The 14,743-nt window shown below is 48.1% G+C and overlaps 1 protein-coding gene across 1 annotated transcript in view; it reads right to left on the bottom strand.

The window, feature by feature from the left end:
• The window catches only part of LOC137525973 (uncharacterized), a 180,356-nt gene extending 169,297 nt beyond the window's left edge, over positions 1–11,059 (bottom strand). The window contains exon 1 of the mRNA XM_068247183.1: positions 10,898–11,059. Within this exon, the coding sequence (XP_068103284.1) occupies positions 10,898–11,059 (162 nt within the window). The remainder of the gene's footprint in view (positions 1–10,897) is intronic.
• Positions 11,060–14,743: the final 3,684 nt, after the last annotated feature.

Raw genomic sequence — 14,743 nt, 5'->3', positions numbered from 1 at the left:
CCTGTCAATCACCTGTCAATCACCTATCAATCACCCATCAATCACCCCCTGTCACTGCCACCGATCAATCAGCCCCTAACCTGCCCCTGGCGGGCAATCTGATCACCCACCCACACCATCAGATTTCCCCAGACCTACCCTCAGATCACCTCCAAAGTGCATTGTTTACATCTGTTCTGCCATCTAATCACCCACTGATCACCCATCAATCAGCCCCTGTCACTGCTACCCATCAGATTAGACCCCTTTCTGCCCCTAGGGCACCCAATCACTCGCCCACACCCTCAGAACGCACTCAGACCCCAGCCCTGATCACCTCGCCAGTGCATTGCTTGCATCTATTTCCCCCCTCTAATCACACCTTGAGACACCCATCAATCACCTCCTGTCACCACCTGTCACCCCCTAGCACACCTACCCATCAGATCAGGCCCTAATTTGCCCCGTGTGGGCTCTTGATCACTCGGCCAAACCCTCAGAGCCCCCTCAGACCCCCTTCCGATCACCTCCCCAGTGCATTGATTGCATCTATTTTTCCCTCTAACCACCCCCTGAGACACCCATCAATCACCTCCTGTCACCCCCCTAGCACTCCTATCCATCAAATCAGGCCCAATACAACCTGTCATCTAAGAGGCCACCCTGCTTATGACTGGTTCCACAAAATTGGCCCCGTCATAGACCACCTGTCATCAAAATTTGCAGATGTTTATACCCCTGAACAGTCATTTTGAGAAATTTGGTTTCCAGACTACTCACGGTTTTGGGCCCGTAAAATGCCAGGGCAGTATAGGAACCCCACAAGTGACCCCATTTTAGAAAAAAGACACCCCAAGGTATTCTGTTAGGTGTATGACGAGTTCATAGAAGATTTTATTTTTTGTCAACAGTTAACGGAAATTGATTTTTATTGTTTTTTTCACAAAGTGTCATTTTTCACTAACTTGTGACAAAAAATAAAATCTTCTATGAACTCACCATACACCTAACGGAATACCTTGGGGTGTCTTCTTTCTAAAATGGGCTGTAGTGAAGGAAACAAGAAAAGGGCGGGAGGAGAAGCCGGGAGCCCAATCTGGTGTAGTATGTTGAGTTAAGGTGATAGTTTGAACGAAAATATATGCTTTTATACTCACAAAATTGGGTTGCGAACCAAGCAACCACTTTGTGCGCATACGGGGGAGTACCGTCCCCGCTCGGTCTTATCCGAATCTGGTCGCAACTCCTTCAAAAGATCCACTCGCCGGAGTGGTAACCCCTAACTTGGGGTAAGACGTCAAATAGAATGAAGTAGGAGGCGCCCGTAGTATGTTTGTGTTGTATTTTTTGGTTATAGGTAAGTGAAAATAGCGAATAAAAAATAATAATAGTAAAAGTAAGATAACGGACGGTCCTACCTTAAAAGAGTAGTCACTCCGCTATATAGTATAGAAAGTAAAAAGCTTTATTGGGGACTTTTGATTGACAATGCGTTTCGCGGAATAACCGCTTCCTCGCGTCGAGTACCGTGCCTTGGAGTTGAAGACACACAGGAGATGCACTAGTTAGCACAGCTGGTGGGAAAGGCTCTGATGGCCAGCAGACTTCAGGTGAACTTCAGCCTGCCAAAAACAAGTGGAAGTTACCTTTAGGTGTCTTCTTTCTAAAATGGGGTCACTTGTGGAGTTCCTATACTGCCCTGACATTTTAGGGGCCCTAAACTGTGAGGAGTAGTCTAGAAAACAAATGCCTCAAAATGACCTGTGAATAGGACGTTGGGCCCCTTAGCGCACCTAGGCTGCAAAAAAGTGTCACACATGTGGTATCGTCGTACTCAGGAGAAGTAGTATAATGTGTTTTTGGGTGTATTTTTATACATACCCATGCTGGGTGGGAGAAATCTCTCTGTAAATGGACAATTGTGTGTAAAAAAAATCAAACATTTGTCATTTACAGAGATATTTCTCCCACCCAGCATCTGTATGTGTAAAAATACACCACAAAACACATTATACTACTTCTCCTGAGTACGGCGGTACCACATGTGTGGCACTTTTTTGCACCCCAAGTGCGCTAAGGGGCCCAAAATCCAATGAGTACCTTTATGATTTCACCGGTCATTTTGCGACATTTGGTTTCAAGACTACTCCTCACGGTTTAGGGCCCCTAAAATGCCGGGGCAGTATAGGAAACCCACAAATTACCACATTTTAGAAAGAAGACACCCAAAGGTATTCCGTTAGGAGTATGGTGAGTTCATAGAAGATTTTATTTTTTGTCACAAGTTAGCGGAAAATGACACTTTGTGAAAAAACACAATTAAAATCAATTTCCGCTAACTTGTGACAAAAAAAATCTAACGGAATACCTTGGGGTGTCTTCTTTCTAAAATGGGGTCATTTGTGGGGTTCCTATACTGCCCTGGCATTTTAGGGGCCCTAAACCGTGAGGAGTAGTCTTGAAACCAAATGTCGCAAAATGACCTGTGAAATCCTAAAGGTACTCATTGGACTTTGGGCCCCTTAGCGCAGTTAGGGTGCAAAAAAGTGCCACACATGTGGTATCGCCGTACTCAGGAGAAGTAGTATAATGTGTTTTGGGGTGTATTTTTACACATACCCATGCTGAGTGGGAGAAATATCTCTGTAAATAGACAATTGTGTTTAAAAAAAAATCAAAAATGTGTCATTTACAGAGATATTTCTCCCATCCAGCATGGTTATATGTAAAAATACACCACAAAACACATTATACTACTTCTCCTGAGTACGGCGATACCACATGTGTGACACTTTTTTGCACCCTAACTGCGCTAAGGGGCCCAAAGTCCAATGAGTACCTTTAGGATTTCAAGGGTCATTTTACGGCATTTGGTTTCCAGACTACTCCTCACGGTTTAGGGCCCCTAAAATGCCAGGGCAGTATAGGAAACCCACAAGTGACCCCATTTTAGAAAGAAGACACCCCAAGGTATTCTGTTAGGTGTATGATGAGTTCATAGAAGATTTTATTTTTTGTCACAAGTTAGCGGAAATTGATTTGTATTGTTTTTTTTTTCACAAAGTGTCATTTTCAGCTAACTTGTGGCAAAAAAAATGTTCTATGAACTCACCATACTCCTAACAGAATACCTTGGGGTGTCTTCTTTCTAAAATGGGGTCACTTGTAGGGTTCCTATACTGCCCTGGCATTTTAGGGGCCCTAAACCGTGAGGAGTAGTCTTGAAACCAAATGTCGCAAAATGACCTGTGAAATCCTAAAGGTACTCATTGGACTTTGGGCCCCTTAGCGCAGTTAGGGTGCAAAAAAGTGCCACACATGTGGTATTGCCGTACTCAGGAGAAGTAGTATAATGTGTTTTGGGGTGTATTTTTACACATACCCAAGCTGAGTGGGAGAAATATCTCTGTAAATAGACAATTGTGTGTAAAAAAAATCAAAAATTGTCATTTACGGAGATATTTCTCCCACCCAGCATGGGTATGTGTAAAAATACACCCCAAAACACATTATACTACTTCTCCTGAGTACGACAATACCACATGTGTGGCACTTTTTTGCAGCATAACTGCGCTAAGGGGCCCAAAGTCCAATGAGCATCTTTAGGCTTTACAGGGGTGCTTACAATTAGGCACCCCCCCCCAAAATGCCAGGACAGTGAACACACCCCACAAATGACCCCATTTTGGAAAGTAGACACTTCAAGGTATTCAGAGATGAGCATAGTGAGTCCGTGGCAGATTTCATATTTTTTTGTCGCAAGTTAGAAGAAATGGAAACTTTTTTTTTTGTCACAAAGTGTCATCTTCTGCTAACTTGTGACAAAAAATAAAATCTTCTATGAACTCACCATGCCTCTCACTGAATACTTTGGGATGTCTTCTTTCCAAAATGGGGTCATTTGGGGGGTATTTATACTATCCTGGAATTTTAGCACCTCTTGAAACATGACAGGTGGTTAGAAAAGGCAGAGATGCTTCAAAATGGGAAAATTCACTTTTGGCACCATAGTTTGTAAACGCTATAACTTTTACCCAATCCAATAAATATACACTGAATGGTTTTTTATTTATCAAAGACATGTAGCAGAATAACTTTCGCACTCAAATGTATAGGAAATTTTACTTTATTTGAAAAATGTCAGCACAGAAAGTTAAAAAAGTCATTTTTTTGACAAAATTCATGTCTTTTTTGATGCCTATAATAAAAAGTAAAACTCGCAGCAGCAATCAAATAGCACCAACAGAAAGCTGTATTAGTAACAAGAAAAGGAGGTAAAATTCATTTAGGTGGTAGGTTGTATGACCGAGCAATAAACCGTGAAAGCTGCAGTGGTCTGAATGGAAAAAAAGGCTCTGTTCCTTAAGGGGCGAAAAAAACTGTGGTCCTCAAGTGGTTAAATAACATAATAGATTTAGCCACATTATCCCTCCCTTTCCTAGCAGGCACAAACCCCACTTTATCAGATTTAATTACTAAACCCAGCTAAGGCTTAATTCTTTCCACTAACATTTTTACAAATACCTTTATATCAAAGTTCAACAATGAAATGGGCCTATAACTCTGACAAAGATCTTTTCAATTTTTTTTATGAATAATGGTTATATGGGCCTCTAACACTTGTTTATGTAGAGTACTACCATTTTTAAGCACATTTAAAAATCTACACATAAGGGGCACCAACACGTCACAAAAAGTAGAAAAATATTCTTTAGAATAGCCATCAGGTCCAGGTGATTTACCCATCTTCATAACTTTTATCATAGCCATAACTGCTTCCTCAGTTATTTCCCTCTCCATCACCTCTCTATTATCCTGTATCCTATACTTTTGACATACCTGATTTCTCCAAATAATCCCACAGACATCCCCTTCACAAAATCACTTGACCTATTTTTAGGGAGGGATCCTCACGTCCAGGCGGCTGCTCCCTCTGTATGTCAGTGTATATAAGCTGTGTTTTTCAGTTTTGGTCAGGAATAGAGTTGAGCCGAAATTTTCGTAATTTCGCATTACTATAATTACGCATGTGAAATTTGTGATTACGATGCGAAATTAGCATAGCGTAATTGCCATTAAAATCGTAATTGAAAATACCGTAAGCGTAATTTTCAACGCGTAATTTCACGTTTTGTTCATGCCGTAATTTCGCATTAAACGCTATCGTAATTTCGCGTTAAACCGTAACGCTCCGTATAATATAAAAAAGCCGCCGACTTTAAGGGTTAATAGCAAAGCCCCCTTAAATGCTAAGAGCCTCAAATTTGGAGAATATATTAAGGAGATCAGGAGGAATAAGAGGAAACAATTTTTTTTCAAAAAGACCTTATAGTTTTTGAGAAAATCGATGTTAAAGTTTCAAAGTAAAAATGTATACATTTAAAAACCCGCCGACTTTAACGGTTAATAGCAAAGCCTGCTTAAAGTTTAGGAACACCAAATTCCTAGGGTATATTAAGGGGATCAGTGGGAATAAGAGGAAAAATTTTTTTTTTCAAAAAGACCTTATAGTTTTTGAGAAAATCGATTTTTAAGTTTCAAGGGCAAAAATGTCTTTTAAATGCGGAAAATGTCAGTTTTTTTTTGCACAGATAACAATAGTGTATTATTTTCATAGATTCCCCCAAGTGGGAAGAGTTTTACTTACTTCGTTCTGAGTGTGGGAAATATAAAAAAAACGACGTGGGGTCCCCCCTCCCAGACCCCTTTAACCCCTTGTCCCCCATGCAGGCTGGGATAGCCAGAATGCGGAGCACCGGCCGCGTGGGGCTCCGCACCCTGACTATACCAGCCCGCATGGTCCATGGATTGGGGGGTCTCGGAAGGGGAGGGGCAGCCAAGCTTTCCCCTCCCCCTCCGAGCCCTTGTCCAATCCAAGGACAAGGGGCTCTTCTCCACCTCCGATGGGCGGTGAAGGTGGAGGCCGCGATTTCCTGGGGGGGGGGTTCATGGTGGAATCTGGGAGTCCCCTTTAAAAAGGGGTCCCCCCAGATGCCCACCCCCCTCCCAGGAGAAATGAGTATAGAGGTACTTGTTGTACCCCTTACCCATTTCCTTTAAGAGTTAAGTAAATAAACACACAAACACTTAGAAAAAGTATTTTAATTGAACAAAAAACATAACCACGAAAAAAGTCCTTTAATATTCTTAATTAACCATTAATACTTACCTGTCCCTTTAAATAAATGATCCCTCGCAATATCCTCAGAAATGTTCTATCAGTTACAATGTAACAAAGTTATTACAATGTAACAACTTTGTTACATTGTAACTACGCCGCACCCGACGTCACTCGCCGCTCACCCGCCGCATACGCGTCCGTGCAGGACGCTAAGTCCCCGCTGGCCCCCGCTGTCCACCCCGCCCACATCTGTCACCCACATGTCACCCAGATCTGACGAAGGCGCAGAGCGCCGAAACGCGTCATGACGTCCTATGCACGCTGACCTCCAGCCACGCCCACTCCCAGAGCGATACGGCTTCCAGTCCACCGGAGATCGCGCTGCTGGCCACAGCGCGCCGCCGACATATTGCCAGAGAGTGAAGCGGTTGGCTGTACCGCTGAGAAGCGTCTTTTATTGCTATATCTTGTGAGTATTACTTGTACATTTGCGAATAAAAGCCAAGCCTTGGTAATGCACTATAGTGCGCTCCATTTCTTTCTTTAGACTTATCAGAGAGCATACTTGGCTCTCATGAAAAGAACTCTGCTAACATCTATGAAGACAACAGAGACCACCAGGCTTGACTGCCTGGTATCCACAAACATAAGATTCGGATCTAGCACGTCAATGGCAATCGGTGCAGCAAACCGATTGCGATTGCATTCTCTTTTCTCATGGCTCTTCCGTGACACCATCACTGTAATGATTTTGCAGAGTTTAAGAGGCTAAAGGACCAGGAAGGGGGTGGTCAGAGCAGGAGACCCACTGCACGGCATTCAGGATCAGCAGCAGCATCATCCCTCATGGTCCCCAAACTACCGCAGCAGCACGAAAACACACTTCTCCCACCAGTGCGCCATTAACAGCTCTTGCCACAGACATTGAGGCTGATGAGGCCATCCAGTCCTCATTGGCCTACTCAAACTTCCCCTGCAGGACATCGGCAGGCCCTGCTGAGTGACAGCATTCAGAGTTTGACCAAGCCTCTGCCTCCTGGTCACAGGCGCATCCGGAAGCTGAATAGCTTGCTGGCCCGGGTCATGTGTTCCCAGCTCCTTCCGTACTCCCTGGTGCAGGAAGAGAGTGATATGTGCGCACTGCTCCAGTTTGGGTTCCCAGAGTGGCCAATCCCCAACCGCCACTACTTTTCAAGGACTGCCATCCCATCCCAGCACTGCACAAGTTTGTGTTGGCAAACAAGGCCCGTTTGCTCGACCACACCGTGGGTGAGCGGGTCCATATCACCATGGACTCCTGGAGCAGCTGATTTGGGACAGGCTGCTACCTTTCCTTCACTGCGCACTGGGTGACATTGGTGGAAGAGGGGTATGAGAAGAACTCAGCAGTGGCAGCTGGCACGGCAGCAGGCCAGTTGGTGGTGCCACCATGCGGGATCAGGGGGGATGCAGCAGGCTCCTCTGATCCCATTCCCTCCACACCCCGCAGCAAGCAAGCCCGCCTCAGCAGCAGCGCAAAGCCTCACCACTGCGAAGTGCAGCTGAAATTGGCCAGCCTGGGGAAGGTAATCTTACGGCTGCCCACACCCTGGGTGCCCTCAGGGAGCAGGAGCAGAGGTGGCTGATCCCCAGCGGCCTCAAAGTCGGTTACATGGCGTCTGATAATGGAGCCAACCCGGTGGCTTGAACACAACCTCTGCTTGGCCCATGTCTTCAATTTGGTGGTGCAGCGCTTCCTCTGCACCCCTACGCTGAGATGGACCAGCTGCTAGAAGATGCGCGGAAGCTGGGGCGCCATTTCCGTCGCTCCGCCACTGCCTCTGCAACCCTTGCCGACCTGCAGCAGCACGCAGGCCTGCCATCACACCGGCTCATCATTGATGTCCCAACTCACTGCGATGTTAGAGCCGCTGTGGCAGCAGAGGACGGTGCTTAAGAGATAGGTCTGTGAGCAAAACTTCTACGGTAATGGCTCCACCAACCTGCAAATGATCTCTGCTGCTCAGTGGACAGACATGCAGCAAGTGTGCCTGGTCTTGGCTCCCTTCCTGCAGAAAACCAAGATGGTGAGCTGGGAGCAGGTATCCGTCTGTGAGTGGGTGCCCCTGGTTTGCCTGCTGGACAGGGCGATGAGTGATCTGATGAAAGAGCGGGAGGCAGCCCTGAGCCAGCTGGACCAGGAGCAGGCAGTACAGTCCACCTCACAGGAGTAGGAGGACGACGACTTACAGATAGTGGAGGAGGAGTTGGAGGTCCCTAATCTGGATGCTGAGGGGGAGTAGCAGAGCGCTGCTGCCACTGTGTGGGGGGGTGGTTTCAGGAGGACACGGCGCAGGAAGACGAGGACAGGTCCTCTCGGGGGACGAAAATGAAGATGTGCCTGCCATGGACCCCATGGAATACTGGGTCAAGAGACTGGAGATCTGTACGGAGCTTGCCCATTACGCCCTGCAAGTCCTGTCCTGCCCCCTTCTAGTGTCCTCTCCGAGAGATGTAGAGGGTAAGTTCCTGGCCCCTGCTGTTGGTGACAGGGGGACCTGAAGTGGCTGTGAATTTTTATAATGCTTGCCTTTCCAAAGCAAGTTAGAACCTAGTACTCCTAATTGGCCTGGTTAATTTAATTTTTTTCTGTGGTGACACCCATCATGTCACATGGCCTGATATGCTGCTGCTGATGACATGCACTGCTCCTTATGCGGCATTTTCCTACTGCAGTCTGTGTTCCCACCGCCAGGATCCACGGATGCATATCATTGTTGGGCACCATTATTATGCTGTGGTACCACCAGTGAGGTCCCTTAGTATTTTGTGCTGCCGCACTGACCGCTTATGCCTCCTCCTGCTTCCACTGAGTTTCACTACTAAAGCCTGTGTTCCCACCGCCAGGGTCAACGGATGCATAAAATTTTTGGGCAGCATTATCATGCTGTGATACCACCAGTGACGGTGCCATAGTCTTCTATGCTGCCACTGACTATTTAGTGCTCCTGCTTCCGCCGATGTTGTAATTTACTACTAAAGTCTGTGTTCCCACTGCCAGGGTCCACATACAACTCTGCTGCCATGTCATTGCTGTTGCTGCAAGAGAGAACAGAAAAATTACACAAACCTCTCTGGGTGGTTTTGTGGCATTGTCCACTCATCCTCATCCTGTGGTACCACCACCGCCAGGTGCCATTGGGACTCATCATCACTTGCCTGCATGGTTATAGTTTGCTAGGGTGATTGCTTAAAGTGTATTTCCATGTTTAAAACCAATTATTACAAATTAATAGCCACATTTGGGGCTTGATTCACAAAGCGGTGCTAACCCAGTTAGCACGCCTAAAAGACTTTGGGTGTGATAACTAGGGTGCCAACTGGGTTAATACCGTTTTGCAAATCTGATTGCGCGGTGCACACAATACTTCGCATCGCGGTGCAACTCATGCTCCGTTAAAGGCGCACCCCATGCGACCTTATAGGGGCATCGAATGCGCCGTTAAAGTCGCACCGCGATGCGATATTTCGCGCACACCGCACTGCGCGCACAAAGTTTTCTGCGCGGGACTTTGCGCGAATCACACCCAAACTGTGTTTGGGTGTGATAAGGGGCTTTTCGCAAACGTGCTAACACTTAGCACTGCTTTGTGAATCAAGCCCTTAAAGTTTTATTTTAACTTTAAAATTGATTTTCTCAAAAACTAAAAGTTCTTTTTTAATTTTTTTTAAGTTGTAGCACCTTCTCACCTTTACAATCCATGCAATTTTGGGGGTTGTAGAATGTATGGGGGCTTTGCTACATTAAAGTCTAATCCGTGATCACGGATTTTACACGCAATCACAGTGAAAATCCAAGTTGAATTTGGAAGTCTGTTTCAAATCTGGATCGCAATCATGGCTAATCCGGATTTCCATTCCGCCGTGGCCGGATTTACTTGAATCCGTGATCAGGGGTATCCGAACACCACTACTTGGCAAGCTCCCTCCAGATCTTCAGTCTCTTGACCCAGTACTCCATGGGGTCCACAGGGCTGTCGGTTTTAAGCCCGTTGAATGACCCCATGTAGTCAGACACCATGCTGGTCAATCCCTGCTGGTGCTGGTTGGAGGAGGATGCTGTGGCTGCCACCTCTGCTCTGGCCTCTGGGCAGCTGCACAGCATACAGGCTCTTCGTTAGGCTCAGCAGGTCTCTGGGGCGCCGAATGCTCCTTCTGCTGCTGGTGGCCGCAGGCACCTGTTGCTGGGTTGGAAGAACAGCAACAGTGGGGGTGGAAGGCTGGGGAATGCTTCCTGCAGTCTGCGCACAAGGGCCCCCTGCAACTCCCTTGTGCAGTGCTCGGTGGTAGATGGCGACATGACCTGTCCCAGCTTCCCCTTCAGACACGAGTACAGGATCAAGGTGATCCAGATGTCCTCCCTTCCACGTATCTAGATCACCCGGGGGTCCCTGTGAACACAGCGCAAAATGTGCATAGCCATGGGGAAGAGGCGGGCATTGGCAGGCAATCTACGTTTTCGTCCCCCGAGAGGACATGCCTGTCCCCATCTTCCTGCGCCATGTCCTCCTGAAACCACAACCCCCGCACAATGGCAGCGGCACTCTGCTACTCCCCCTCAGCATCCAGATTAAGGACCTCCAACTCCTCCTCCACTACCTGTAAGTCGTCATCCTCATGTGAGGTGGGCTGTGCTGTTTGCTCCTGATCCAGCTGGCTCAGGGCTGCCTCCCCCTCTTCCATCAGATAACACAGCACGCTGTCCAGCAGGCAAACCTGGGGCACTCACTCACAGACGGATGCCCGCTCCTGGCTCACTATCTTGGTTCCCTGCAGGAAGGGAGTCAAGACCAGGCAAACTTGCTGCATGTGTGTCCACTGAGCAGCGGAGATCACTTGCAGGTTGGTGGGGCTGTAGACGTTTTCCTCACAGATGTACCTGCAAAGAGTCATCCTGTGCTCCCACAGCTGCTCCAACATCGCCAGGGTCGAGTTCCAGCGAGTTGGGACATCTATGATTAGGTGGTGTGATGGCAGTCCCTCGTGCTGCTGCAGGTCAGCCAGGGTTGCAGAGGCAGTGTCGGATCGGTGGAAATGGCATCTTCCAGCAGCAGGTCCAACCCCGGGTAGGTGCGCAGGAAGCACTGCACCACCAAATTGAAGACGTGGGCCAAGCAGTGGATGTGGTAGAGGTGTCCCCTGTGCAGTGCGGCCACCAGGTTGGCGCCATTATCAGACGCCATGTAACCGACTTTGAGGCCAGATGCTTGGTCAAACCCTGAAAGCTGTCACTCAGCAGGGTCTGCCGATGTCCTGCGGGGGAAGCTGAGGAGGGAGCAGAGGGGGCCATTGAGGACTGGCTGGCCTCACCAGCCTCAATGTCTGTGGCATGAGCTGCCGAGGGCGCACTGGAGGAAGAAGTGCATTTTTGCGCTGCTGCGGTGGCTTGATGACCATGAAGAAGGGATGATGCTGCTGCTGATCCTGAATGCCGCGCGGTGGGTCTCCTGCTCTTACCACCCCCTTCCTGGTTCTTCAGCCTCTTAAACTCTGCAAAATCATTACAGTGATGGCTCTTAAGGTGGGCCTGGAGGCAGAGGCGTAGCTAGGGTTTTCAGCGCCCGGGGACAAAGACTATTAATGCGCCCCCTAAGGTGAAGGGTCGTGACCAAATGTGGGCGTGGTTATGGGTGCTCCACATTTGGTCACGCCCCTTCAAATGTACATGGAGGTTAGCAGGCTCACGCTCACCCACCCTCCCTCAGTATGTACCTTCCAGCATGTTCCAAGACAAATTCAGTAATCATGAGCCCCCCCCATCAAGACAAATTCCGCAATCATGAGCAAACATGAGGCCCCCAACATGACCAACTCAGCAATCATGAGGCCCCCAACAAGACAAATTTAGCAATCCTGAGGCCCCAACAAGACAAATTCAGCAATCATGGGGCCCCTAACAAGACAAATTCAGCAATCATGAGGCCCCTAACAAGACAAATTCAGCAATCTTGAGGCCCCCAACAAATCATGAGGCCCCCAACAAGACAAATTCAGTAACCATGAGGCCCCCAACAAGACAAATTCAGCAGTCATGAGGCACATAAATAGACTAGAGTTGGGCTGAACGGTTCGCCTGCGAACGGTTCCATGCGAACTTCCGTGGTTCGCGTTCGCGTCCCGCAGGCGAACTTTTGCGGAAGTTCGGTTCGCTCCATAATGCACCATGAGGGTCAACTTTGACCCTCTACATCACAGTCAGCAGGCCCAGTGTAGCCAATTAGGCTACACTAGCCCCTGGAGCCACTCCCCCCCTACTAAAAGGCAGGCAGCGGCGACCATTACGGTCACTCGTGTGCCTGCATTAGTGAGAGTAGGGCGAGCTGCTGCACACTTTCTCTCATAGGGAAAGATTAGTTAGGCTTAGCTTGTCCCTGGCTGCATACCTGTTCTGTGAACCCACCACTGCATACCTGTACTGTGAACCCACCACTGCATACCTGTTCTGTGAACCCACCACTGCATACCTGTTCTGTGAACCCACCACTGCATACCTGTTCAGTGAACCCACCACTGCATACCTGTTCTGTGAACCCACCACTGCATACCTGTTCTGTGAACCCACCACTGCATACCTGTTCTGTGAACCCACCACTGCATACCTGTTCTGTGAACCCACCACTGCATACCTGTTCTGTGATCCCACCACTGCATACCTGTTCTGTGAACCCACCACTGCATACCTGTACTGTGAACCCACCACTGCATACCTGTTCTGTGAACCCACCACTGCATACCTGTACTGTGAACCCACCACTGCATACCTGTTCAGTGAACCTGCCACTGCATACCTGTACTGTTCAGTGAACCCGCCACAGCATACCTGTTCTGTTCAGTGAACCCGCCACTGTATACCTGTTCTGTTCAGTGAACCCGCCACTGCATATCTGTTCTGTTCAGTGAACCCGCCACTGTATACCTGTTTTGTTCAGTGAACCCGCCACTGCATACCTGTTTTGTTCAGTGAACCCGCCACTGTATACCTGTTCTGTTCAGTGAACCCGCCACTGTATACCTGTTCTGTTCAGTGAACCCGCCACTGCATACCTGTTCTGTTCAGTGAACCCGCCACTGTATACCTGTTCTGTTCAGTGAACAGTTTGGTGTGTCAGTGTGAAGCAGTACCTTAATTACACTACCTGATTGATGTATACACATGCAAGATGTTTTAAAGCACTTTAGGCCTGTCATTTAGCATTCAATATGATTTCTGCCCTTAAAACGCTGCTTTGCGTCAAATCCAGATTTTTTCCGGGGACTTTTGCCGTGTATCCCACTCCGCCATGCCCCCCTCCAGGTGTTAGACCCCTTGAAACATCTTTTCCATCACTTTTGTGGCCAGCATAAATTTTTTTTTCAAAGTTCGCATCCCCATTGAAGTCTATTGCGGTTCGCGAACTTTAACGCGAACCGAACCTTCCGCGAAAGTTCGCGAACCCGGTTCGCGAACCTAAAATCGGAGGTTCGGCCCAACTCTAAAATAGACAGCATTTCACATAAATAGGCAGAATGCCCCTTTAATATGGTAGACACCTCTCACCTGGCAGCAGTTCCCCAAAATACACTCAATCTGACAGCAGTGCTTCCCCAAAAATAGGTAGCCCCAGGTCTATAGGTGTCCCCAGAATAGGTGGCCAGCAGTATAGATGTCCCCAGAACAGGTAGCCAGGGGTAGAGATGTCCACAGAACAGGTAGCCAGGGGTATATGTGCCCAGTATATGTAGGCAGGGGTATGTGTCCCCAGTATATGTAGCCAGAGGTATATGTGCCCAGTATATGTAGCCAGGGGTATATATGCCCAGTATATGTAGCCAGGGGTATATATGCCCAGTATATGTAGCCAGGGGTATATGTACCCAGTATATGTAGTTAGGGGTATATGTGCCCAGTATATGTAGGCAGGGGTATATGTGCCCAGAGTAGGTAGCCAGGGGTATATGTGCCCAGAGTAGGTAGTCAGGGGTATATGCCCAGTATATGTAGTTAGGAGTATATGTGCCCAGTATATGTAGGCAGGGGTATATGTGCCCAGAGTAGGTAGCCAGGGGTATATGTGCCCTGAGTAGGTAGCCAGGGGTATATGTGCCCAGAGTAGGTAGCCAGGGGTATATGCCCAGTATATGTAGGCAGGGGTATATGTGCCCAGAGTAGGTAGCCAGGGGTATATGAGCCCAGAGTAGGTAGCCAGGGGTATATTTGCCCAGAGTAGGTAGCCAGGGGCATATGCCCAGTATATGTAGTTAGGGGTATATGTGCCCAATATATGTAGGCAGGGGTATATGTGCCCAGAGTAGGTAGCCAGGGATATATGTGCCCAGAGTAGGTAGCCAGGGGTATATGTGCCCAGAGTAGGTAGCCAGGGGTATATGCCCAGTATATGTAGTTAGGGGTATATGTGCCCAATATATGTAGGCAGGGGTATATGTGCCCAGAGTAGGTAGCCAGGGGTATATGTGCCCAGAGTAGGTAGGCAGGGGTATATGTGCCCAGAGTAGGTAGCCAGGGGTATATGTGCCCAGAGTAGGTAGCCAGGGGTGTATGCCCAGTATATGTAGGCAGGGGTATATGTGCCCAGAGTAGGTAGCCAGGGGTATATGCCCAGTATA

The sequence above is a fragment of the Hyperolius riggenbachi genome, chromosome 7 (assembly GCF_040937935.1).
Source record: "Hyperolius riggenbachi isolate aHypRig1 chromosome 7, aHypRig1.pri, whole genome shotgun sequence".
Classification (NCBI taxonomy): domain Eukaryota; kingdom Metazoa; phylum Chordata; class Amphibia; order Anura; family Hyperoliidae; genus Hyperolius; species Hyperolius riggenbachi.
Note: the sequence above shows the minus strand (reverse complement) of the source record. Positions and strands in the feature narration are given on the sequence as shown.